This window comes from Arvicola amphibius, chromosome 10 (assembly GCF_903992535.2).
Source record: "Arvicola amphibius chromosome 10, mArvAmp1.2, whole genome shotgun sequence".
Taxonomy (NCBI): Eukaryota; Metazoa; Chordata; class Mammalia; order Rodentia; family Cricetidae; genus Arvicola; species Arvicola amphibius.
The window spans coordinates 108,289,590-108,316,922 of record NC_052056.1 but is presented as its reverse complement, the minus strand read 5'-3'; the positions used below and the strand labels follow the sequence as shown (position 1 = coordinate 108,316,922).

The 27,333-nt window shown below is 42.1% G+C and overlaps 1 protein-coding gene across 1 annotated transcript in view; it reads right to left on the bottom strand.

Annotated features, from left to right (window-relative positions):
- Positions 1 to 459: 459 nt before the first annotated feature.
- The window catches only part of Ubl3 (ubiquitin like 3), a 43,565-nt gene continuing 16,691 nt past the window's right edge, over positions 460 to 27,333 (bottom strand). Inside the window, exons 2-5 of the mRNA XM_038345915.2 lie at positions 7,328 to 7,436; positions 5,566 to 5,652; positions 2,335 to 2,412; positions 460 to 2,046 (exon numbers count right to left, since the gene is read on the bottom strand). Coding sequence (XP_038201843.1) covers positions 1,994 to 2,046; positions 2,335 to 2,412; positions 5,566 to 5,652; positions 7,328 to 7,436 — 327 coding nt within the window. The 3' untranslated portion in view covers positions 460 to 1,993. The remainder of the gene's footprint in view (positions 2,047 to 2,334; positions 2,413 to 5,565; positions 5,653 to 7,327; positions 7,437 to 27,333) is intronic.

The following is a 27,333-nucleotide window of genomic DNA, read 5'->3' as shown; positions in this document are numbered from 1 at the left end:
AAACACTAGCACATTTTTGGTGTTTTCAGTGTAGGATTTTACTTCTTGCCAATAGAGATATTTGTAACTGTCCAAATTCAACCACAATTCATTGAAAGCCCCTAACTGTGGGAAGACAGAGAGTAACCAGAATCAAAGTATTAAAAATGATTAACGAGTAGCTTGATTTACAAAATACAGTCATTATGACTGAGTGCTCAGCTAACTACCTGCTGGGTTCTTCTCCAGTCAGTGCCTACACAGCGGATGGACGCAACATCTTCTGAATGCAACGTCTCAGTGGTGACGGAGACAGAACCCCCGCTGCTGTGCTTCACACACCAGCTGGTCAAGTGATGAAGACACGGGCACACCCAAGTAGCAACGGAGTGGAAAGTGAATGGATTTAAGTAGAAAGTTAATTGTAAAATAGATGAAACAAGGCTTAAGCAATCACTGACCTTTAAATCACTCACAAAATGCACTACAATTTTTTATTTAGTTTACAGAAGGAATCTAATAAGTACAGGTTGCAGAAAGAAAAGGTTTAGTACTATTTACATTCATTTTAAAACTCTGTTCTATACAAATTTAATTCTGATCAGTATGAACAATATTTTCGTAGATCTACTGCATATAAAGCCTCTTTATCAACGCATTAACAATGAATAAAGTAACCTGATTGCATTTAAACAAAGATGACCATCGAGACCATTGACACTTAATGCTGCTGAGAGCTAAGAACCCTCATTAAATACAGAACACAACGCAGTCTGCAACTTCATCTTTAAAAAGGCTGGATAAAGTTATTGATATGGAATACTGGTCTATATGCTACACGCCAATCTATATTTGCGCTCTACAGTTAGATATTTTATGTTTTTTATTAAATATAATCTACACATATTTGTAATTTCATCCAGGAAGATTTCTTCCCAGTGAAAAAAATATAAAATCTTTTTTTACAGGTTTAGATGAAATTAGCTCATGCTTTAGTGCTGTGCAAATTGTTTATTTATAGCATATCAATTTTTAAATTATTGGTAAAAATAAGAGTGGTGCTACTAATCATGTATGCCTCAAAAATCAGCTTGTGATCTCAATACAACTGCAAGCACTGATTCCAAATGCAAACTACATAAAGTAACAAAATTAGTATCTGGAGACTGTTTAAAAGGATTCCTCTGTCCTAGTGAGTAAGCAGAATGCAGGGCGTGGTTACGGATGAGTGACAGTGGCGGAAGTTTCCAATTTTCTGATATTCAAATACACACTCGGGTCTGCTGCTGAGGCTTCCTACCGTTTCTGCGCAGTGACAGCCTCTGAGCGACTGGCCCTCCACATTAAGGCTAGGGACACACTGCTGCCTGGCCTCTGTGCTGTCTGGGATGAGCCCCTTGCCAAGAGGACTCAGGGCACAGGCAGCAGAGGTATCCTCTGCAGAGTGCTGGGGGCAGCAGGCATGGCTTTTCCTTTGCTGCAGTGAGGACAGTCACGCCTATTTGGATATCCTGTGAGGACAGCCACGGTGGCTGACTTTGGTAGACTTCACCCAGCATTTTAGATCCCTTCCCATTTCCCTGTGCGACTGGCCTGGTTACAAACTTCAGTGATGCTGAGTGTCCTCCAATGTGGACTGTCACTGGGTACTTCTGGGTACCACAGGCGCTGGCAGATTCTGCTGATGAGGAAAATAACGATAGTCTTCTTTCACTGCAAACTGTACTTGCAACACTTGATTTCTGACTTCTGCGGATGAGCCTTTGTGGCAGCAAGGCGACTTCCCCTGGAGACCACTGTGCATTTCAGACTGCTCAACACAGACAAGAGAGACAGGAATAAAGGGCCAGATGAGAGTGTTCTTGGTTCTTTTTACTTTATAAGAAGAGATGACAGAGTTCCCAAGTAATTCAGCCCCATGGATGTGCAGGCGACTGTCCTACAGGTGTGGGACGCTGTTGAACCTCCTCTGTCCCAGCAGCATCAACAGACTGCAGCACATGCTGGCGACGCATCACAGGATCACGCAGCAGTTGCTCTCCCCAGTCTTCTCCCGATTCCTCTGGCCTGGGGAAACAAAGGCAGCCTGCTTTAGCCAGCTGGGTCTCGGGTGGAGAGGCAAATGCAGAGGCATAGTCAAAACAGCCTGAGCTTGGCTCAAAGCTTGCTTTAAAATACTACAACCCTGTAAATAAGGAATCTTTTCATCTTGGCATGCTTCAAAAACCACCTGGTTACTTGCTCCATAAGCTCAATTCATATGCTATGAAAATTTCCTTCTCAGCAGAATGTCTAAGTGGAGGCAGGCATGATGTCTTGATGGCTCAAGTTAGGCACCGTCCAGGGTGGGCTTACCTTGTGAGTTGGGCTCTGGAAGGGTCTCTCTGGCCACCAAGTGCATCACTGTTGTTTTGCCGAAAGGAAGTTTTAATGCTATGTAGAAGAAGAAGGGACAGACTGTTACATACACGTCATTCTGGAAAATCACTAGCCAGGGATGAAAGCACTTAGACACGCTGCCAGTTTCTGAATGGCTTCAGGCTGTGGCTCTTCCACAAGGAGACATTTCCTCACCCCAGCACTGGGAAGACTCAGGAATCTGTCTGATCTGAGAGAAAGCACACACTTCTACCTATAAACTCGCACTAGTCTGCCCCGCTTTTCAAGGCATCTCTATGCAGATCTACCGACTGCTGGCTGTCCGGGCATCGTCACTGATTCACAGCTGCATAGCTGGCACTTCTCTTCTGCACCCAACTCAACAGCAAACGGGAGGCATAGCTGCTGGCAGCAGAAGGTGAAGGAGAAGCCAGAAACTGGAATGCCCTCCTTCACGGAAGACCTTTCTATATACAGGGCAACGTCCAGAAGATAGCATTTCAACTTTTCCTTTACACACAACCACCACCAGCATTTCAACTCTAAAGTCACACTGGTAGGAAATGGTTAAGTGCAGAAAACTGCATTTTAATGAGTATTGGGTTGGGGCTGGACTGGTAACTTAGAGGCAAAGGACTTGAACAGCATGCATTAGGCCCTGCACTCCTAGCCACACAAAAGTAAGTAAGTGAATGAGAATGAAGGAGAACGCCCCAGTGATGCCCCACTCTCTGTGGTCCCCAGTGACTGTCAGTGTCAGCTGATGATCATCCTCTCAGCGGAGCTATCATCATGTCTCTCCTTCAGCAGAGTAAAATTCCATGTGATTAACAAGGTTACAACTCAAAAGAAGGGGACTCAGGAATGTTTAAAGAGACCTGATGACCACAGATTTAAACTTGAAATTAAGTGAATCACAGAAATTCACAGAATGACAGAGCCAGCTGTATGGACCTGTAATGTGGGATTCCCCTCTCTACGCTGCGAATATGTTTTATTACCATTGGTTAATAAAGAAGCTGCTTTGGCCTATGGTATGGCAGACGAGAAAGATGCTGGAACCTTACCAGTAGGCCACAGCCTCATGGTGATACATAGATTAATAGAAATGGGTTAATTTAAGATGTAAGAGCTAGCTAGGAATATGCCTGAGCCATATATTTGCCTCAGCCAAATAGTTGTGTATTTAATATAGTTTTTGTGTGATTATTCAGGTCTGGGCAGCCGGGAAACGAATGCACAGTCTCTACTTACAGACCTGTAGTCTGACTACTCAAGAAGCTGAGGCAGGAGGGTTGCTAGAGCCTAGCAGTGCTAGGCTAAGCTGCACAACACAGTGAAACCAGGTCTTAACGTGGGTGGGGATAGGCAAAGAATGAGCAGGCCCAGTCCTCTTCCAATGTCTGCCTGCCCAGAGGGAAGGCTATCCACCTGCCTGGAGCCTCACAAGTTCTCCTCCCCCACTGCTTGAACAGCACCTACAACAAGGACTCCAACTCTTCCCATAACTGGGCTGTCCTTTTCTCTGAGCTGGTGAGATGGCTCAGCAGGCAAAGGTACCTCAGCAAGAAGCCTGCCGATCTGAGTTTGATCCTGAATCCCAGGAAAAGCTGGAGAAGAGAACTGACTCTATCAAGTTTCCCTGTCCTTCAAAACCGGACCTTGTCCCCTATTGCAATAAAATAAAAAAATTAAAAATACTGTTGTCAAGTATTTTTGATTCTATTAAAAGGACTACAATTACCTCTGCCTTTGATCTGCAGCTATGGGTTCTAAATCTACTTCACAAGTTACCGAGCAAGTTCACACTTTCAGAGCAGCTGTGAAAATACTGGAAAACACCTGCCACTGCTGTACAGATGACAAAAAAAGAAGCCTGCAGCCTAGAAAGCGGCCAGCGGAGTGCTAGCATGTGGCCCAAGCAAGCACGCAGCAGCACCGAACTGTGGAGGGCTAGCATCTGGCCTTAACCAGGTCCCAGGTGACACTGGCCAACCAAGGGCTACTGTACCCCACACCACCTGTCTAAATCACAAAAGCAGCAAGGCCTTTAATTTGCTTCCAAAAAGACTGGTGACACACAATAGTCACAATGAGAAAAGTCATTTTGATGATTATTCTAAAATAATTTTTAAAAAAATAGTTTTAAAACTGTAATTTAATGAAAATGAATGAACCATCTTGATTTTAGCACAAATCCTGTGAACTTTAACCTGACGCTGGGACACTGGGCTGGCGGAAACTGCTTAAGAGACCAATGTTCAGAGGGAGATGAAGACTCACTCATAGTTGAGAGTCAATCCAAACAACAATCAGTTTGTTTTTTTATTTATTAATTTTAATTCAAGGTCTTGTTTGAATAATAGGAATTAAAACAAATAAAAGATGGCCCCACCATTAATAGATGCATAAAGCATTCAGGAGGCTAACAACAGTCAACTCTCACCAGAGGGTTGATCTAATTAGGCAAAAGTACAAACAGAGAAACAAGCCAAATAAATTCTACATCTAAATGGCAGTTACTTCTTATAGACTACAGTAGTTTTTGGACCAGATCTAACCCTGTCACAAACTAGGCTACATGTGAGCCTAGACTCAGAAGCAGTCCACTAACGTGCCACTGTCAGTCACTGAAGTCACCAGCTCTAACCCTCAAGTCTTTTTACAGTGGACTTTATTGTCCCATGTAACAGAGCAACCTGAAGAGGGGGCAGGTAGGTGTCTGGTCATATTCAATGCTGTCGAGGTTTATTAGTGCAGATGCATAAAAAAGCTCAACAAACACACAGTAACCAAATGAATAAGAACAATCTGCCTGAGGAAGAAGAGAGTGCAGCTCTCAAGTTAGGCTTAGAAGACAAAGTGCCTGTGTTGAGTGAGGATCACTGTGTCCACAGCAGCTACTTACTTCATTCCCACACAATAAGCAATTTCCCAATTCACATGAAAAGCTGCTGTCCTAAGTGTGTCCTGGTCTGTGATAGGTTTTAGCTTAGGAGCATCACATCTAGACTGTATCATCCGACAGCTCAACGAGATCCACCTGGAACACAGTAGGTCCGCACACTGGCAGGCAGGGCTCATCTCACAGGGAGAAGGCACACTCAAAGCAGGGGACCTCAGATTGATTCTCAAGTCATCTTTTTTTAGTAAACGCAAAGGCACTGTCATTCAAAATAAACAATGGCAGAAGAAGACGTCAATTACCTCCTAACGTGACGTTCCCATGTAGAAATCTGCCTTGGTAGATGAGTCGCAGGATGTTCGGGCTGCTCACCTGTTCTTCTTCCCAGTCTGAAAGAGATGAAGTGGTTAGGGGCCCACAGCACAGCAGGGGAATGTGCACTGTCACATTCCATGGCCCAGAGTGTCCACCGCCCAGGCACTGCAGCCAGACAATGAGCTGGGGAAAATCTTGTCTTAGTTAAAGGAATCTATCATTTGAAAATCGATTTCCGTTATCAGTAATTAATGGAGTGTTACAATGTCTCAGTGCTTGGACCTGCTGAAACGCAGGCTCAAGGGCAGTAACAAGTTCCTCAAAGACTTTCTTAGGGCTCCTTATGTTAGGTGCTGAGGGATGTATTGTCATGTTGTCTTTGCCAACTGACCAACATGACATGGAAGCTGGGACAAACTGCTACCAGTGGTAGTATGGGTGGCCCAGTAGCTACTGCGGACTACCATCTCAGTTCACAGAGACGGCTGCTCAGGCAGGATATGCTTCCAATGGCAGTTCCCATCAGCTTGCTGCTGCAACAACTGAAGCTCTGCGTTTAGTGAAGATTTGTGAAGTCCTATTTACGTTTCTCATTAACTCTAGGTTTTGCTTTCAGTAGGAGATAAGGGAAGCAAAGACACAGTCTAGAGGAATGGGAAGGAGAGGAGAGGAGGCAGGCGTCTACCATGGTTTTGTTTTGTTGAGTGTTCAAAACAACTTATGCGCGTGCACTGGACAACATCACCTTGATCCAGGAACTCAAGCACAAGAGAGTAACTCTTACTCATTTCCAGGCACCTGTGCTATGCCTGTCCTCTCCTAGGCCCCCTCTTTTCCTGGGAATTCTGACTGCACTGGATCCTCTAGATCAGGTGATCCACTTTGCTTCAGTATGAATTACTCTGCATGCACTGCCTTTAAAACCATTGTTTACAGAGTATGTATGGCCTAGCATTCCTTTGTTATACAGACTAGTGACGGTAACTTTAATCCAAACAGAAAAGAGGCTAGAATTGATTTTGCTAAACATATTATACATGCTTGGTATGGTGGCACATGCTTGTAATCCCAGATACTGGAGAGGTTAAAGCAGGAGGATTCCAAGTTTGAGGGCAACCTGGGGAATTTAGCAAGACTTTCTAAAAAAATGGAGCAAGGGATACCACTTGGTAATAGGGTACTTGCCTAGCATGCACAAGGTCCTGGGTTCAATCTTTTGTACTGGAAACAGTTCAATGAGATGGGCTAAATCAGTGGTACCAGATGGCACATGCCATGGAAACCGTTATGGGCAAACTCTAAGGACTTACTGAAGGCAGAGCATCACTAGACAGGGAAGAGCTACCACAGACACTCCCCCAAAGTGTTCACTGTGGTGGAGCTGAAAGCAAAGATTTCGCTCTTTCTGGACCTTCTTCACAGAAGGCATGCAACATGAACTCCAGATCAGCTTTGTTTCAAGTTTGTTTCAAGCTTCTTTTTCAATAGGCCACACATGGAGGAGCCCACATGGCCTGCGGCCATGGTGAAGTCTCTTTCCGTGTTTTGGTATGAAGTTGATTCACATGGAGGTGGATGTGCACTGAACACTCTGCTGGCACTAAAGCAAACATGGCCTCTGTATCCCTTGCTCCTTCACTGCTTTGTGGTGAGAAAGGCAAAGTCTAGGGGAGTGGCTTCATGCCCTCAGCACTTCCTCAAAACGTGTCAAGCAAGTTGGGGACAAAGAACCAAGCAGCCAGCACTCACCCATGGGCCAGTTGTCATACACATGCTTCGCAATGTCAGAGGCAGAGTCGTTTGGGGAGAAGAGGAACTCCTTCGTCTTTCCACTCACCAAGATGAGGCGCAAATTAATCTGAAAGTAGACGGCGATGCCCTGAATAGATGTCTCAACTTGAAAACAGGATGCTTTGTACAGGTTTTCATTGACAACATTCTCAGTTGTTGCCAGTGCCATTTGGGGTTTTTCATTTCAATTTTTAATTATTATTTAAGTCACCAGACAGAGTAAGAGTTTCATTATGGCATTTTTCATAATACATCATTATACTTTTTATTCTTCTTCTGCTTCCTGCTGAAATGTCCCTGCCCCACCTCCTGCCATTCCCTGAAACTCTAATAGGTCTCCTTCCTCTCCAAAAGTCTTACCCCTTCTACTTTCATGTCAAAATACTTACATAAATTCTTTCAGAGTAGTTCTTATAACAGGAATTGGTATATAACTTTTATTTCCTGTTATTTACAATGAGCATGCCGCAGGTACAATTGTGAGTAAAAGAAAACCAAAGTCAAGGGTCCTGGGGAGAAGGCCTGGTTGCTGCAAAAGCATAAGGACCTAGATTCAGACCCTGGGCTGCTGTCCAGCCAGTCTAAGCTAATGGTGAGTCAGCGCTCAGTGAAAGACTGTCTCAAAAAATAAGGGAGTAGGATGGAAGAAGACACTTGACACTGACCTCTGGCCTTGGCATGCACACAGGTGCATGTACACCCATACACATGTACATGCACAGAAAACCAAAGCCATTATGCTTCCGAATATATAACAACATCCACAACTAAACTGCAGACTATGACTGCTATTATAGAATTTGCTTTAATTTAAAACTTAATTAAAAAAACCATCAGCCTTAGAGGACCTGGTGCTAAACAAGAAAGCAAACAAGAAGAATCCAACAATTTTGTTCTGCATCTCTTGGATTTTGTCGAAAGCCAATACGTATTCCATCTAAGCAAATATTCTGAAAAGTTCACTATTTTACTGCTGTTGTTAAATTCACTGTATCGACTCGTTTCCCTATAAGACACAGATATAAGTATGGTTTCCTACATCTTCCCATCTCTATTTTAAAGACTTTAGCGGGGCTGGACATAAGCTAAGCAGTTAAGAGCACATACTGGGTCCACAGAGGACCCAGGTTTGAATCCTGACATCCATGAGAGATGACTCAGAGTTGACTGTGACTCTAGCTCCAGGGATTTCAATGCCTTCTTTTTCTGGACATGGACACAGACACAGACACAGACACACGCACACACACACACACACACACACGCACGCATGCACACTTTTGTTTTAAAAAGGCCTTACTAAATAGTTGGGTCTGGTCCCAAGCTGAACATTAGACATTCTAGCCTGGCTTCTTTATATATGACCAGAGAATGTCACTCATCAAGGCAACTGTGACAAGGCCTGGGTTACTTTCTCTCCTCTTCAGTTACTAATATGTACTTTTTTTAAAATTAAAGCAATCAGAAATTCTCTAGGTCCCGGAGTCAATATTAGCAGATCAGCACTACCACAGGACTGCACTCCTGCTTTCCCCTTTAAATCAGCCACGGCAACACCACCTCTAGTACCTAACCACACAGAAAATATGCTGAAAATTGTAGAATATCTACCCTTGAGAATGGATACTCACCAACAATGCAGAATCAACTGGATTCTTAGACAGAGTGGACTTAGGCTCTGAATTAGAATTTGTACTCTAACTGTATGGACTCAACAGAAGAGAAAAAGGAACTCTATGGTACAGTGAGAAGCTTTCAATATATCAGTAAGAATTTAGAGCTACTTTAAAAATGAACTTAGACTAAAACTCTTAATATAGGAAAAGAAATGAGTTGCACTATTGTAAAGAAGCTCATGCTGAACATCCCTTCCCTAAACCTGAACCTTTCTGAATACATTTCAGACTGTGGATCCTCAGCTTAGGGATGTTCAACAAGTCAAATCTCAGGCATGCTTCAAACTCTTAACTACCTCTGACCCCACCATTCAAATCAGGGTCCTCTCAACTGTGCTATGCAGAAACTGTCTCACTGGAGCAAGCTCAGGTGGCCATCTACAAGACTTAATCTGCTAGTTAATCCCCAGCATTTTCCTAAGAAGATATTCTTCTTGAGACTGGAAAAGTAAAAAGCTATCACTGCCCCACTGAGGGGGGTGTTAAAAGGTAGAGGGGACACATACACATGAGAAATCTATGTCTTCCTCTTAATTTTGCTGTCAACTCAAATTGCTCTTTAGTGTTTTGTTTTGATTTTTTAAAGAGCTATGCATATGAATATAGAAATGTAACATTTTAACACCAAGTTATAAAATATTCCTCGTGTCCTCTCAAGATTCTTCACCGAGCCTAAATTAGACATTCTGGCTGAAGAAACCACAACACACACATGCGCACTTACTCTACAAATACACACTATGTTCTCAGCACTTCCCATTTAGAACTTGCACCATCATGAGCCAATAAACTGATAATATACTTTTCAACAGTTCACAATTATCTATTATCTATTCACAATACTAGAATCTTCTGCCCTTTACATGTGTTTGGTACCATCTTAAAAGAATTACTTTTCTTGGATATTTATGGGTGGACCCACATTTTTGGTTACATGGCCCTACTAACCCTCCTTACCTGTCTAGGCCATAATCATACCTTTCGTATCCTGCTTCCCTTCAGAAAACACCTGAAACTAGAGGAGTCCGAGAGTGGCTCGGGAAAACCACACAAGTATGGTTTTTCAATCTTGGAGAAGAGAAGCAAGAGAATATGACAACTCCAAGGCCAGGAATTTATCAGTCTCACAGTTATAAGTAGCTAAACCTGATGGAGGCTGCGTCAAGGAAATTAGAAACAAAAGAAGAAATGGGAGGCATAAAGTAACTCGCTGCCTGAAGCACCTGCGGTGCCTGGCATGTGTGGGTGCCTAGCCAGTTGGCTTTAAGGATCCCCACGGAGATGCAAACTGGAAAGATCATAAGGAAGGCATGAAGGAAGCCATGCCTCAGAGTTCCTGATTCCAGAGCGCAAAGGGGTGAGTAATAACTTCTGGGTAGCGCTCTGGATGCATGGGTACTCCTCAGAGTTTGTGACATGCCTTAGACTGCATGCTGTCACTGAATGAATATTCTGCGAAGTAAATCCATTTCTATGCTACCATGCATGTATATGACCCAGCTTCTAAATGAAGACATAATGATTTATTAATATAGCCAACTTGGCCCCACACCAGAAGTGTAACCTGCCTAGTACACGGCCAGATAGTCTGGAGTTGTTAACACCGACAGAGGAAAATACTGAATTCCAACCACTCAGATGAGCATAGCACACAAGCTGGCCAGCAGTTAACCGTTCCTGTATTGTAATAAGAATCTACTCAGGAACAACCACCCGCTGGAGGTAACAGAGTCCTCTACATGGCAACAGGGTAAAGACTCTTCTCTAGAGCTTATGCACAACACACTTTGTGCACATGTCGAATAAATGGTTATCAGGACAAAATGACTTGGTATGAATGGAGCAAAATGTACCAGAAATTTCCAAGAGGTGGCATTTAGAGCTTCCAGACGAACTACACGCTGAAAAACTACATCTGAGGAAAAGCAAGGCAAAATGACTGTGACTACTGGTGACTGTTCATGGTCCACAGCCACTGACTACAAGGCCAATGGAACAAGAGGCCCCAGACTTTCAAACCACCATCCCTCTCTAAGATAACATAAATTTGGAGACACCTCATTTAAGGTTTAATCACATAATTTGTTTAAAATGATCAGTATAGAAAAATTAGGCGAGTCAAAGAATGGAAGACGATCTGACTAGAGAGAGGACCAATGGAAATGAGACAGTTATGGAGGTAGACAATCCCCTTTAAGAGGAAGCAGAAAAGGAATTCACACTTCCTGATTGAAAGCCTGAAGGGGTAAGCAGTAAGGCCTGGGCTATGTCCCCAAGTTTCCCTTGGGGAACAAGATTAGGAGAAGTACAGCTGCCTCTGTGCTGTGGGTCTCCAGAACCCATGTGCCGTACCCTGCCACCATTCTTTGATAAATGGCCATGGCCAAGTGGTGAGTGGAAAGACCCTAGATGACCTCTTAGCAAGTCACTTTCAATGGCACTCAACACAGCTCAGGGGAATTCTGCTGGGTGAGGGAAGGACCCCACAGGTCTACACTGTGTGAGTTCACTTACGACCTCTTCTACTGACAGAACTGGAAGAGGAGAGCAGGCCAGCTTTGGGGAGGACTGAGGAGAGAGCTGTGTCTATGGAATTGGGCAGGGGGAGCTGTGCATCTCCCTGCTCTAGGTCATGATGTGCCAGTGTCCCAGAAATACATGTGAGAACGCTACACAGAACTAAATACACTCATCTACCGCATCCCTGTGACATAGCAAGTCTGAACACTCCGTGAATCTTACCAATATCTGATTCCAGTTATGATGTCATGGATATGAAAGGGTTACCATTAGGGAGACCCGGGATTTGTTATTTCTTACACATGCATGTGAGTTTTAAATTATTTCAAAATAAAAAGGTTCTTCTTCACTTAGGTATGCCAGTGGTGCCTACAGTTAGTCTTGCCTACTGTTGAGGGAGGGAGGGGGCCAGTCGAGACTAGCCTGGGTGAAAAATCAAACAAATAATGCAAGTACCCAATTTCTTAAACATGTACATGGGATTTAACATGCATCTATTTTGATTATTTTTCTTATTTCCACTTGAAGATGACAGTATTTTTAAAAGTATACATTATATTAAAATAACTACTTAATTTAGAAAAAAAGATGCAAGCCTGTATCAGTGACTTAAGACAATATAGTAAATCGAAAATAGATATGTGGTTTTCCTTTCTCCAGAACTGAAGGTTAATAAATGGCAGATTTTAAATTTTGCTAATGCTTCTATAAAAGCAACAAAGAATGAGGGAGAGTGTAAGATTGATTTAAAATAAAAATTATCCAAATACTTCTATAGTACTAAAATATGAAAGCTATGTATTTAACAAACTCATTTCCCATCCACTCAGACATCTGGAACACACTGTTTTGTGCTTGCATCATGAAAACTTTAGTATGAAAGTAGAATTTCCTAATCTTGATTAAAAGTTATTTTAATTCTATGTACTTGAGTGTCTATGTGGGTGTGTGCACACAAGTGCTGGTGCCCATGGAGGCCAGAGACATCAGATATCCTGGTGCTGGAGTTACAGCAGCTGTGACGCAACTGGTGTGTGTGCGAGGGACCCAACAGACATCCTCTTCAAGAGTGGTACAAGTGCTTACACACTGGGCCATCTCTCCAGCCCCTGATGTCACAGCCATGAAGACAAGAAACACACCAAGGAGTGAAGAGAGGAAGGAGGTCTGTCCAGGACGTAAAAGTAGAACTGCTCAGTAAGGATTGGTTGAGTGAGATTTAATAGGACCCAAAGAAGAGGCATTCATGGGTTAAGTCCATAGTAGAGCACAGCACAGAAAAGCCTACAGTGTGCCACTTACTGGGACATTTCACATTGTATTTAACCACCCCACCTTGCCCACTGCCAAAGCAGAGAGAGACCACAGCCCCACTTCACAGATATGGGAGGGCTAGAGGCAGTGCCTCACAGTGCTCGGTCCCCAGGGCCCTGCTTTTTATTCTTTATTTAAACACTCATTCTTCCTGTTTAAAGCACAGGCATCTTCACTCAGTCCTTGAAAGCGCCAAGGTCCTACTTTCTTCAAAGCCTCCGTACAGGTCGTCCTTTACCTGGGATGCTCAGCATTTCCCACCCCAAGGGCACACCTAAATATCAGTGCACAGCTCTGCCAGACTCCACTGCCTACGACCAAACTGCTTCTGTGCGCTTCAGAGGGGAGGGCATAATAAGTAACCCAGTCTCAAAACGTATAATCACTGCAGATGAAACACTAAAACCATGTTATGAAAAGAATTTCAAGGAGGAACTGGAGAAGCCCAGTAAGTGTTTATATTATATTGAAAAGCAGCAGCAAAAATATTTGTGCTGTTTATTTACTCATGATATCTATGAATGTATTTAAGCTATATATAATACACCCGAGTTCCTGCCTGTGGACTCACTGACCTTCTGGCAGACTAAAGCCCAGAGTCATGACTAATCATATTGACACCTGCTGATTGGATTTTCTCAACATTGTTAGCACCTTAGGTGACATAGATTCTAATCATACGTTGCATATTAAGCCCTGAAAGTGGGATGCTCACTCAGTGAGGTACCCTGTTTCATATTCTAGAAACATCTGCTTACTGTAAGTGGAGATAAAAGATCAGAAAGGTCTTTAACAAGTTCTTCTAGAACAATGGTTCTCAACCTGTGGCTCGTTACCTCCTCAGAGTGGCATATCAGATATTCACATTACAATTCATAACAGTAGCAAAATTACAGTGAAGAAGTAGGAAAAAAAATAATTCTGTGGTTGGAGGTCCCAACACGAGGAACTGTATTAAAGGGTTGCAGCGTTAGGAAGGTGGAGAACCATGTTTCCTTGGAGTGTGTACTTCCAGAACACATTCCAAACAGTATTTTATATTTCCTGAATTGTTCAACTATTTATTGATTTATAAAAATTCCAATCACAACACAAACAAGAAGCTATGAAGCCGTGAAGATGAACTGATGGTAACAGTGACTAGCTTACTTGCTTTCATATGTAGATTTATTTTTCTATTGCCAGAATAAAGAAGAGGTTTTTATATGTAGTTTAGAATTTATATATGCAGTACAAAATAAAGTATCTAATGTGTTACATAGTAAGTACTGATTCGCTATCAACATAGATTTCTGGACATTGTAACAACCATATTCAGCCTAGCAAGTCTCTAACCATTACTACAAAATACTCTTCTTTTAAGTACTTTATAATGTACATTTATTTTGAAATAAGTTTGGGGAACTCTGGTAAAATTAAAATTCTATGAGAAGATTGACAGTGCATAAGGCTTGGGTATTCGTGTGTGTGTGTGTGTGTGTGTGTGTGTGTGTGTGTGTGTGTGTGTGTGTGTGAAAGAGAGAGAGAAAGGGGGGAGGGAGAGGGAGAGAAGGAGGGTAGAGGGAGACAGCACATACTGGGATATGTACACTGTGTGAAGATGGAATGCTGTGATTGGTTTAATAAAAAGTGGAATGGTCAATAGCTAGGCAGGAGGTATAGGTGGGACTTCCAGATAGCGAGAGGAAGTAGGAAATATTCAAGGTGTGCAAGGGAGATACCAGAAGATGCAGAGCAAGCAGGATGTGCAGGAAGAAAGGTAAGAGCCATGAGCCACATGGCAGAATGTAGATTAATATAAATGGTCTAACTTAAGTTACAAGAACTACTTAGGTGCCAAGCTTAGGCTATATGCCAAGCTTTCATAATTAATAGGATGTCTCCGTGTCATTATTTGGGAGCTGGCAGGACAGGGAAAGACAATACAATCTGCTCCCTTTTATAGGTCAGGTCTCATTGGCCTGGCACTTTCAGGGTAGGTTGGGCTGCCTGGCCAGTTAGCGGGCCTGCCTGTCTACAACTCCCCCCAGGCCTGGAAGTATGTCAAACAGCCTAACTTCTTCTTATGCCTCCTCTTAGAAGTATTTTATATCTCTTCTAGCCTCAATGCTTGAAAATTCTTGCAAATTACTACTGGAAATGTAAAATTTAAAAGTTCCCAATGTTATAAACTTATAAAATATGTTTCTGAAATCAAGTTCTGGTTCTGCAGTGCATTAAAGCCTGACTACAGGCTATTCCTTTAAAATCTGCCCACAGGACACCAACTAGCTGCTTCAAACTGATTTTAATATGCATGGCTCTTACATATACTGTCAACTGAGGAACAGATGTAAGAGACACTTACCTGCTCTGCGAGGGACATATAAGGAAGCCTTTGTCCTAAACAGGATTCTGACGTCCCACAGTTCACTAGAGAATGGCTGTGTATTCAGGACAGCTGTCCCTGACAGCTAGGTACTGAAGATACTAAGTAAAGGTAGGGGGAAGGGAGTTAGCACAAATATGGTAGTAGAGAGACCCTGGGGACAAGACAGGCTTTCCCCCGTCATACACTGTCATGTACTTCAGAAAGGGGACAACTCTCTTTCTCCTGCCTGCCTCCTCTTAGAGAAACACAGCAGTCCAATTTTTTGTGTAGGTTGGTCTGAAATCACAAGAAAGGAAATCAAATACTGTCAATTGGCACTGAGGCTTTCCTTGTGTATTCCCCAAATGATTCTAGCAGGTTGTACTGGTGTACTTTCTCCAGTCCATCTCCAGCCACCTAGCCACACAGGCAAATCCTGGCATGACATGGGGGAGAGCTCTCAGGAACCAGCCTTAAATTTGTCTTGGTTTTGTTCCATCATCGGGTGGTCTACACCATTCCCTTTGGGGTGTCTGTCCTTTTGTCTCCGTCTCTTCCTACCTACTCAGATCATCACCAAGCTCGCAGTGCTGCATCAGATTGGACAATAGGGGAACTAAGAGGCCAGCCATCAATGGCAAAGCATAATGAAGACCCCAGGTTTCTCCCAGAGGAGGGTTTGCTCCGGTGCTCCTTACCTACGGCCCAGCCCTCTCCCCATCCCCTATGACTTCCTCAGTACCTGACCTCAGTCGTCAGTAACACAGAGGGCTTACTGTTTTCTAAGAAAACGAGTTCTGAAGCAAAACAAACAAACCTCTTTAATTTGTGACATACAAACTAAAATCTAGTCTTGCATTTCTCTGAACCATGAAACTTCAGAGAAATAAATTCTGAGAGAAAAAGGATTATTTACTGTAAAAGAAGTTTAGAAATGTACTCCCTTAAAAATCATTAACAAAGTTCCAAGATTTGGTGTAAAGTGTATGAGGAAGCCAGGAGAAATGCACAGAAATGAGTATCAGAAAAGGTTTATTATCTAGAAAAAAGTAAGTTTAGTTTTTTTGGTTTGTTTGTTTAGCATTATCAGTTTTGAAAACTCAATCTTAAAAATTTATTTCTGGTAACCAAGCATAATTATCATCTATACCATGGATTTTGGAGATGAGGTGCCTTTGACCACAGTGTTTCTTGACTAAATCTTGCTATTAGATCAAAATAGGGGGAAATGCATTTTAAATAATCCATACAGTCATTGCCTGTAAAGAGAAGACGTTTTAAAAAATAAACAAACAGAATTTCTGTCTTGGAAGTCACATTGTAGGCTGGGTTAATCTGGAATTTAGAGATCATTGCTTCTGCCTCCCAAATGCTGGAGTTAAAGGCATATACCACCAGTTTTTGACTGGACGGGTGAATCAATAACAGACCAGGGTATGAGATTACAGCCGGATTCAGTGTCCACAGTTCAATGACATATGCCTTATATATAAGAAAGTAATCTACTAGAAATCACTAAGAAAGTAATTTTTTCTACTACTTTGCTATTAAGCATGATTAGGTAAAAAGAGATTCACTATTCTACATGCATTCTAGGATGCAAACTCTGACAAAGACCACAGTGATAATAGAGAAAGTTGCTCTGAGAAGTTTAAAAACCATCTAATTCTTTACATTACATCTGTCAACTTATTATTCCACAGTGCTAGCAAGCACTCCTATTTATGAAGATGTTCTGTCTGGCTATGAAGAAAGCAATTGTTTCACGCTGCCTGAGCTCTGCAGTCCTATTCAGTTTACACGAACAATTTGCATCAACCTATGACTAGTGATACTGTCACTTAGTGGTGCCCCAGATAGCTATGACCTCATGGGCTCTTAATATTGAGGCTCTTATTTATTAATTAATGTCTCTGGAACATTCATGAATTCTATCTTTAATACAATGGTGTTTTATTTATTATCATTAATTAAAATTTAAAACCCAAATATCCTCAGGGTAAGTATAACAAATTATTCAGCAGGAAGGCTCATAAGACACAAACAAGGACAGAAACAACTGAATAATGGACGCATCAATGTCACCATGTAATATTAAATACAATCATTGGGAAAAATACAGCATAAAACTGTGCTTCGGTGGAAGCTTCCTGAGCTAAGAGAGTTGCCCAGTATGAGCACTGGTGCCAGTCAGCGGAGGTGACTGCTTTAGACTATCACTTAAAGATCCCTGAATCATAAACTATACTTGCGGTCACGTGGCGATAGTGCACACCTTTAATCCCAACACTCAGGAGACAGAGGCAGGTGGAGCTCTGTGAATCTGAGGTCAGCCTGGTCTACAAAGTGAGTTCCAGGACAGCCTGTTACACACAGAAACCCTGTCTTGAAAAACAAAACAAAACAAAAAGTCATTCTTGCTACAGACAAATTCAGCAGCACTGAACAGCATTCATCCTAAAGTAGAGCTGAATGGAGGCAGCAGGTTTGTTACTGTTCCTCCATCTGTAAAAGCCTACAATGAAGGCTAAAAGTAAGACATGAAGACACTTCTCCAAGTGAAAAGAAGCAGGGAGACCCTCCCTGACTGACCCCTTAAGTTGCTGACAACTGAGGCCAGCAATTCCAGTTGAACCACTCCATATAAGAGCAGGATGTGAGGCAGTGGCTTGCCCTCTGACTAAGATGGAACAACAGCACAGTTAGAAATCTGCCCCCCCCCTCCACTCCCAACCCAGAAGTGCAAGAGCAAAAGGGTATGTATGCGCACTGTGAGAACAGAGGGGTGCCACCTCCGCCTGCATTGGCTTCAGAATAATCAAACTCTCAAAGTGGTGTATAACCCTTTTGGATCATGTTGGTATCTTCAAATCACACTTATAAGTGAATAACTTGTCCCAAACTGCTCCAAAGTCTCTAGCAAGGATGCACCATCAGTATCTAGGATCACTTCTGTACATGTGAGTGATACTAAGTAGGAAAGGTGTCTGTTTCTAAAAGAAATAGCTTTAACGCTTTAATTCAAAAGAAATGAGTTGTTCCCTAGCTCTTACGACAGCCATGCAAAGACAAAAGAAGGAAGACTCAAAGATACTGCAAATGGAAGTGCACGGCAGAACTGGCCCAGGAGAGGAAACACGAGAAATGGGGCTCCAAGGCTGCCTCTGTGCAGAGAAAATGTCACTTCCAAGTCTCTCTTAATTTTGGTCCTTTAAATTAAAACCTGACTTACAGAAGAAAAGTTGTAAACTGTGACATAGTCCTCGTCTTAAAGTTAGCTCTAAGTTTATTCCAGTCTGTGTTATGTTATCACTGATCGGGGCTTTGATTAGCTAGTCATACCTCCATGAACAGAACCAACTATAGACCAAAAATATTCAGAAAAAACTGCATCTGTATTAAATACTCAGGCATTTTTCCTTGTCATTACTCCCTAAACAATAGAACACAGCAGTTATTTATACATTTCCCATTAGCTGTTGCAAGCATCTACTGGGGATTCCACTGCATGGAGAATGTGTTAGGTTATGCACAAGTACCACCATTTCATAGGGGTCATCAGATTTTCAGAGTCCCACTGGGGGTCCAGAAACTTCCCCTCTTACACCAAAGTACAGTTGTGTAACATGAGGGCCGGCTTGTTGGGGTTTCTGTCCCGCCCGGTACCCCACAGCCAGCAAGCCCCAAAGAAAATCACACAGAGGACTCCATAAGATTATAAACTGACTGGCCCATTAGCTAAGGCTACTTACTAGCTCTTGTAGCTAATATCAACCCATTATTCTTATCTATGTTAGCCATGTGGCTCAGTACCTTTTTCAGTGGGACAGATCACATCCTGTTTCTTGGTGGTCTGGACTGGACTGGGAGGAATGGGCTTCCTCCTTCCCAGAATTCTCCTGTTCTCATTGCCCCGCCTCTACTTCCTGTCTGGTTGACCAGCCTATACTTTCTGCCTGGCTAATAAGCATTTATTTAAAAGGTGATTGACAGAATACAGACAATTCTCCCGTACCACAGTTGTAATTAGACTTTAAATTACAATTATAAACTGAGATTCTATTTCCTTTTCAGATATTTTAATGTTCTGACCAAATCTTCCCAAATACCTGAAGATTCTTTCCAATGTAATAAACTAAATTTAAGAGCACAGGAGATCTTAAATTTTAGCAAACACAGCATTGAAACCATACTGAAAAGATCAATAGTTGTACTGCCATCATATCAACTTGATGCAAACTCAAGTCTTCAGAGAAGAGGGCGCTTCAATGAGAAAATGCATCTATAAATTCAGGCTGCAGGCAAGCCTGTAGGACATTTTCTTAATTAGTGATATATGGGGGGGGGGGTCCAGCGCATTGTGAATGGTACCATCCCTGGACTTGGTGGTGCTGGGTTCTATAAGAAAGCAGGCTGAAGAAGCTATGAGGAGCAAGCTAGTAAACAGCACCCCTCCATGGCCTCTGCATCAGCTCCTGCCTCCAGGGTCCTGGCCTCACTGCTTTTGATGATGAACTATTATATGGAACTGTGAATGAAATAAGTATCGCCTCTCCAACTTGCTTTTGGTCATGGTGTTTCATCACTGCAACAGTAACTCTGACTAAGACAGTCCAATATTTGTTTAACATTCCAAGTACACAGAGTAGGAAGCAGAAGAAGAGATGGCTGAGCATGAGGAAAAAGAAACCATTGCAAACACACCAGGACGGCTCAAATCACAGAGAAAGGAAAATAAGAGTTGGCGCAGATGTGGAAACTATAGCCCTCAAATGCTGCTGAGTATGATGGAGTGGACACTCTCGACAACAACTGCAGTCACCCCGTGATTTAGGACCTCTCGTCTGTGCAGTCCACTCTCCTGACTGTGGTAACAAAGCAGAGGGCACAGACACCTTTACTTGTTTACTTTATCTGATGACTCTGGGTAAAATGACAAGACAGATTAAATTTCTTAAAATAGCAAATTAAAAACAAAAAAGGGGGAGGGAGACAGTGAGCAGGCTAAGGGCATTTGCTGTAGCTGTGGGTGACACGAGGGTTCATAAGAGTAACTTCCACTTCCAGCAACACTTGAAACTTTCTACAAGGAAAACAACTGAAAATTGTCAGAAGGTGGCTGATAATTTCCCAGGGAGGAAAAGACCTTTTTCTAGAAAGAAAATAATTCTATCAGAATTTAGGGACTTTTTCTATGGAATTCTTAGATTGCTACAGTGTCTCCAGGATTCAGGAGGCCTGTTGGGATAAAGAAGATTCCTGCCTGCTCAAAACCAGCTGTTGTACAGCTGTTATGTCAATGACTCCCTCCCTAAAAGAGAGAGGTTCCCAGTACCTGCCATGAACCCAAACAATGTCTTCCCTGCTATAGACAAGAACCCGATTACCAGCTGCAGGGGAACTGTCAGAATCACACTTTCCAACAACTGTAAGAAAGCTATGAACAAAATCTTTCAAAGACTCCTTCGCTATGGGTGCTACTCACTGTGAACAACTATTCATACACACACAGGGACACACTCATACCCACTTTGCACATACTCACGAATACATACTGGCACAAACTTCTCTGCTGACTGAAGGAAATTCATAGACTTCTCTTGTCTATTACACTGACTAATTAGATATTCATTTGAATCTTAAGACATATAAACACTTTCTGATAAAACTGTACATATAAGCACTTTGAATTTTCTAGAATATACATGTTTTTAATAGTTCCCATCTTCCAGGATCTCAGTTCTCTTAGGTAAAATAACAAGTGATCGGGGCTGGAGAGATGGCTCAGAGGTTAAGAGCACTGACTGATCTTCCAGAGGTCCTGAGTTCAATTCCCAGCAGCCACATGGTGGCTCACAACCATCTGTAATGAGATCTGGTGCCTCTTCTGGTGTATATATGTTAACAGAACATTGTATGCATAATAAATAAATAAATCTTAAAAAATAACAAGTGATCTGATCATAACTTGGTCTGAACTCTATCACTACAGGGCAGAGGAGGTATCATATGCAGACTGTAACCTCTTACAGGACACTGAATTTAACTAGTACCCTCCAGAACTCATTTTCTAGATATAGAGAAATTACAGAAAAACATCATGTAAGGGAACATGTACAATAGAAAGAGAAAATGGTTTGGTGCCTTTTATTCAAACAGTGACATAGCAATTACAAATTACTAACAAACAGTAAAAATATTTTCTGAAGACACATCTTATGAAATAAACTGTGAAGAAAATGTTTCTAATGTATTTTCTTGTTCTCCATATTTTATTTCCTGTTTTCTGTGGGTCTGTAATTGTTTGCTGTAGACACAAAAACTCATCTGTCAGTCAGATAAAGAGAGGCTGAGAGAAAACTAAGAGTGAGGTACTCATCAGATGAGACGTGATGCTCGCAGTCAGCACAGCTGTGTGTGGGGTCAGAGAAACCCAGCATTAAGGAAGTCATTGTGACTGTGTGCTGCCGTCAGTCTGACAGGGTTAGCTGAGCCTCCCAATGCACTTCTTCCCATTGGGTGCGAAAGTGAAGAAAGAACGATTCTTATGCTAGAAAATTTTCCTAATGCTGTGACCCTTTAATACAGTTCCCCAAGTTGTGGTAATCAGTCATAAAATTATTTTGCTGCTACTTTACAACTGTAATTTTGCCACTGTTATGAATCTGCGTTGCTACAGAAGTGCAGGTATCTGACGCGTACCCCAGGTTAAGAACCGCTGTGCTGTGCTGGAGTAAGCGAAGCAATGACCTGTCACTGTTCCAACGTTGATATCACACACTAGCCACACGCACTTGGGAACACTTATATAAGTGTGTCTACTGAAAGACTGAAAACCATAAGAAACTTACTGTAAAGCTGACATCTTCAGAGTGTTGTGAGTCTAGATTTGTGTGTGAAGTGTAATTAGTATCCATGAGAATGCTAATTCTTACCTGACTCTCCTGGTCTAGCATACATTTAGTCCTGGAAAACCTGAGTGCAAATTAAGTAGGCATGCACATTAAACCTCCACAACTAGACTGCAAACCCCTCGAGGGCAGAATCACAATGCATTTGACTCCTGGTTCTTTGCTCCCTTTTACCCTTCTTCCCACTATTAGCCAGTTCTTCACAGCATCTGTGGTAGCACAGGCAATAAATATCCTCATGAAAACTCAAACAAGAGCTGCACCAGCTGATAGTCCTCCCTGAAGTACGTCAATAAAATCACCAGGGGCCATTTAGAGAGAAAGGGAAACGCCATGATTGCCATGGCAGACTGGGCCTCCCACAAGCCTCAGTGGGTGAGTTCCCATACTAAACATATAAGGTCTTCTTAAGAAGCTAGCAGCACCCCACATTTTCACAGAGTCTATACTGGTCCTTTGGACCATCTCAGTATGAATAGGCATTCACAAAGCACATATGGTTAGAAAATACAAAGATGGCAAGAGCTTCTAGTGGTCTCATTTGCTGCAACACACAAAGATATAAAGACTATTACTTAGGAGATACGGGGTGTCTTTTGCAGAGTTTTTTATTTTTTAAAAATTATTCTGTTTTTTCAAGACAGGGTTTCTCTGTGTTAACAGCCTTCGGTGTCCCAGAACTCATTTTGTTGACCAGGTTGGCCTTGAACTCACAGAGATCTGCCTGCCTCTGCCTCCCAAGTGCTGAGATTAAAGGTGTGTGCCACCACCACCTAGCCTACAGATTTCTTCTAATTTCTTACTGGGTAATGTTTTGAATTCAACTGGCATTCCTGTGATTTCATATTCTAGATTCATAGAAACTAAAGAAAGTTGTTAGAGAAAACCCCTAGACGAGGGGACACACATTGTAGAAAAAGAACACAGTTCAATGTCTCCTCTCTTTAAACAGGGGCATGCCAATTACAAATTACTGATAAATAATTAGTAAAAATGTTTTCTGAAGGCTCACCTTATCAAATAAGCTGTAAAGAAACCCCCAAGTTTTAGGATCTACTTAAGAATCCACCAAACTTCATTATTTTAGTAATGTTTGATGTATTTTAATTGGTGGTGATAATAGCAGGAATAATATTTACTGTTTACTCCATGTTTGAAACTGTTGCCTATAATTATTCAAGGTAAAGATTGTTACCCTTGTTTTCCATCGGCAAACTCCAGCTTCAGTGAATTCAAAGTGGAATATCCACTGCAGCTCTATCTTACATTGTTGAGGATAAGCCTTTAATATTAGCACTCAGGAGGCAGAGGCAGGCAGATCTCTATGACTTTGAGGCCAGCCTGGTCTACAAAGTGAGTTCCAGGACAGACAGGGCTGTTACACAATAGAGGGCATTTTTAAAGGTATTTAAATCCTTGGAAACAACCCAGCGATCCACCCTTCTCTTTGAGGAACATGCTGTGTGGTATGTATCTTCTCAAAACAAGTTACCTACGGAATCTCCCCTACTTAGTGCAACTAGAAGAACTAGAAGAACTTCTTTTCAGAAGTCTGTCTTCCCATATTTTACTGTATGGAAAGATTGGAACAAGTGTTAACACTCAAGATGTTAAGATGTAGCTGGAGAGATGTGCAACCATGAGGACCTGAGTTCAGAGCCCAGCATCCACATCACAAGTCAAGCATAGGCTCATGTCATGCTTGTGTCCTCAGTGCTGTGGGGTCTTTCTGGTTGTCAGCCTTGCCAAAAACAGAAGCTTTGGTATAAAGAAGATTGCCTCAAAGAAGGAAAGCAGAGACTGACAGAAGACACCACACATCCTCCGAGGCCCTGGGCCTCTGCCTGCACACAGAGTCAGTTGTACCTGCACACACACACACACACACACACACACACACACACACACACTATAATTTTGCATATGTGTATAAGAGTAAAGATTTGAGAAACTACGGGCTTTCAAAACATACCTATATCAGCAAATTATATACATGGTATCCAATGGATAAACTGCTGTAGAGAAAAACAATTCCACTAATGACAGTTTTCATGTATAAATAATGACTGATTGACTCATTAACCTTTGCATTCTTTTTCAAAACGGAAAAGACTCAGAAAATACCTAATGCCAGGCTGGAAAACAGGGTTCAACACTCTGCCAATTCCTACTGACTTATAATAGCTTCCAGAAAAGCAACACAACAAACTACTCCATTAAGGATTGGATCCTGAAGCCATCCTGGGTCAGTGTAAACAAGTTGTGATTAATAGTCATGCCTGCCATGATCACAGTATAGTGCTGCAAGGCCATTTATGTAATGCCAATTTACAAGGCAATCATTAATGATTTACTCTATACCATTAAAATCACCTCCCAAAGTCCTTAGGAATTTGAAGAAATTACATCTTATTTATGTTTTTGCATATGTGAGGGCACATATATGTCAGGGTACAAATGGAGGTTAGAAGAGAACTTTCAGGAGTTGGTTCTCCTTCTACCATATGGGTCCTAGAGATCAAACGAAAGTCATCAGATGTGGTGGCAAGCATCCTTAGCCACTAAGACCTCACTGGCCCCTAAGATGGAAAAAGACCAGTTAAACACTCAATGTGTGGCTACTGTCCCACCGTCCTACTGCACACATCTGTATGAGTGTCAGCCCACAGGACGCCACACCCCTCACTCCTCAGCTTGTAGGCCACTCACCAAATAGTTGTATTTGGATTATGCAGGAAGCAGTGGCTCCAACCCCCAGTTACGTCTAGATGTAAACTGCAAGCTACGAGTTATCTTTTTTTCTATCAGAAAAGTTAATTGGAAAGAGATTTCTTTAGGGCCTGGGACACAGTTAGTGTGGAACACTCCCTAGCATGTGTTCAATTCACAGCACTGAAAAAAAATTCCAGTTACCTAAAGAACACTAAAACACAGCATATTTAACTCAGTATCAATTTGTCTTCAAAATAATGTAAGTATTCATCATCCATTCAGGAGTTCTTTGTAGCATCTGTCACAGACACACTGGCAACACGGAATGAGAAGCAGCCACAGGCCTCCGTCAACACATTCACTGTGGATGCTGTGTGGCCACGTGGCAGGGAAGGCAAGCCTTTAGCCAGACAACCACGCACAGCGATCCAATGGAAACCACAGCCTTCTAGAAGAGGGTACTTGGGAGCAGCTGGACAAAGCCTTTGTTCAGGCAACTCTAAGGTCAGAAAAGGAAGGCAGTTGCGACTGTACAACACCATACTGCAGGCCATGAAGACTTCAAGTTAGGAAAGGAAGGTACTTGGCACATCTGGGGAAACAGACAACAGTAGCAACTTGTGGGAATTCACATATGTTTTTTTAAACAAAGAAGCAAATTACTGTCAGTAGGAACCAAAATCTGAATAAATACTAAAAACCAATGTAAGCCAAAGGCAAGTACATTTTGATAAAACATAAAAAGTTGTAGTCACTAAATCAAGTTGCTATTTTTTAATTCACTGTTTCAAATGAGAATAAAGGAGCCTTCAGTCAGCGCAGTGCCTGTGTGCTTGGGGAGGTGAATTGGAGCCACCTTCTGAATCCTGAGGAAAGCAGCAGAGGAAAAAGACATCACAGAATTAGTGACACTTCTCTGAGTATCTAATGAAATGAGGTTCAGAATTATAAAAGTAGCTATGTGTTCTAGAAGATTAACTTCTATTCTGAGTAACTGGCCTACTCTAAGGGAAAATAGTACCTTTGAGGTCCCATTTATAATGTTTCTAAAAGTAGAATATGTAATTTTGCTACAGGTTTTGTGACCTAGTTCCTCAAATATTACAAGCAATGAAGTTTGTCAACAGTTACGTATTTTAGTGTTTACCTAAAATTGTATTCACTTACAGATTTTTATCAAGAAAAACAAATATATTTTACCAGACAGCAAGCTTAATCTAGAAAAGAAATTCATGGCAGTAATGTAAAAATGCTAAAAATAAACCAGAAATCCCTGTTGTTCACCTAAAGAGACCATTTTCTACACAGCGAGAGACACAGCAGGTGCATCATGAAAAACAATGATAATTTCATTTCTGAGGTGCCAGGCCAAATACTGCACACGGGCAGAGGAGAAAAGATCAAGATAGTTTATAGTCAGTCGAACACGAATGAGCACATCCTCTCTGAAGCACTGCACCAGGCTCAGGACTCAAGAATGACACATTCATGAGCTACACCTGCGTCGCCAGGCCCTGTGGCAATGGCCTAAATTTGGTGAAGTAGGCTTGAGGGGCTGCTGTCTGCACAGAAAGCTTTATGATGGACAGTGCAGCACTGCTGGTAGTAACTGGGCACATGTGCTGGCAGTCACACAAAGTCCCAAGACAGAATAAAACAGTCTTTACAGAATACATTTTATTACCCAATGTTAATGTCTACTTCAGGGGAAAAAAAGCTGTCATGTCTTGTGAGCTGTCTTGCCTGTTTTAGAGAACTGGCCCACACTGGTAGGTAGGAACGACTCAGGAAGGCATCTGCTTCTGCATAGAAATGTTATTAAAAGAAAATCAATTTCTTCCTCTTCCATTAAATACATGTTGAATAAATATTTAAAGAACATTATTATTAGCTCCCAGATGACATGGTGTGGCCCATCCCTAAGCTCAGGAGCAATTGCAATGTTGCTCCAGTGTGACTAAGAACCAAACAGAGCTGTCAACCGTGGCACACTGCACAGCAGACCCCCAGGATAAGGGCTGTGTCAACTGTAGCACACTGCACAGCAGACCCCCAGGAAAAGGGATCAAGGGAGACTCCTCTTTAGGAGCTGCTGAGAGAGAAGGCAAGGAGGGAAACGCTCCTGATGAATCAACCTACTGCAGACTTCTGAGATCCTATAGATGGAATGCTATAAGACAAACACAAGCATTTAAAATGGCCATGAATCTACTATAGAGTCAAGATGCTAACACAAAAATTCCTGTACCCAAGTTCATGCTTTCTGACATTAAATGTGTTAACATCCTGAAAAAAGTAAATTTGAAAGCTCCAGAAGCCAAACAATATTCACAATGTGCAATTAGAAAACAAAAAGCCTCGTTTTACTTTTGTTCATCTAAAGGCCACTTTAGCCCCAAACACAGGCTGTTTTCTCAGTCTACAACCACAAACAGCAGCTAGTAACATTTGTGGGGTACAAACATCTGGAGGAATTCTTGG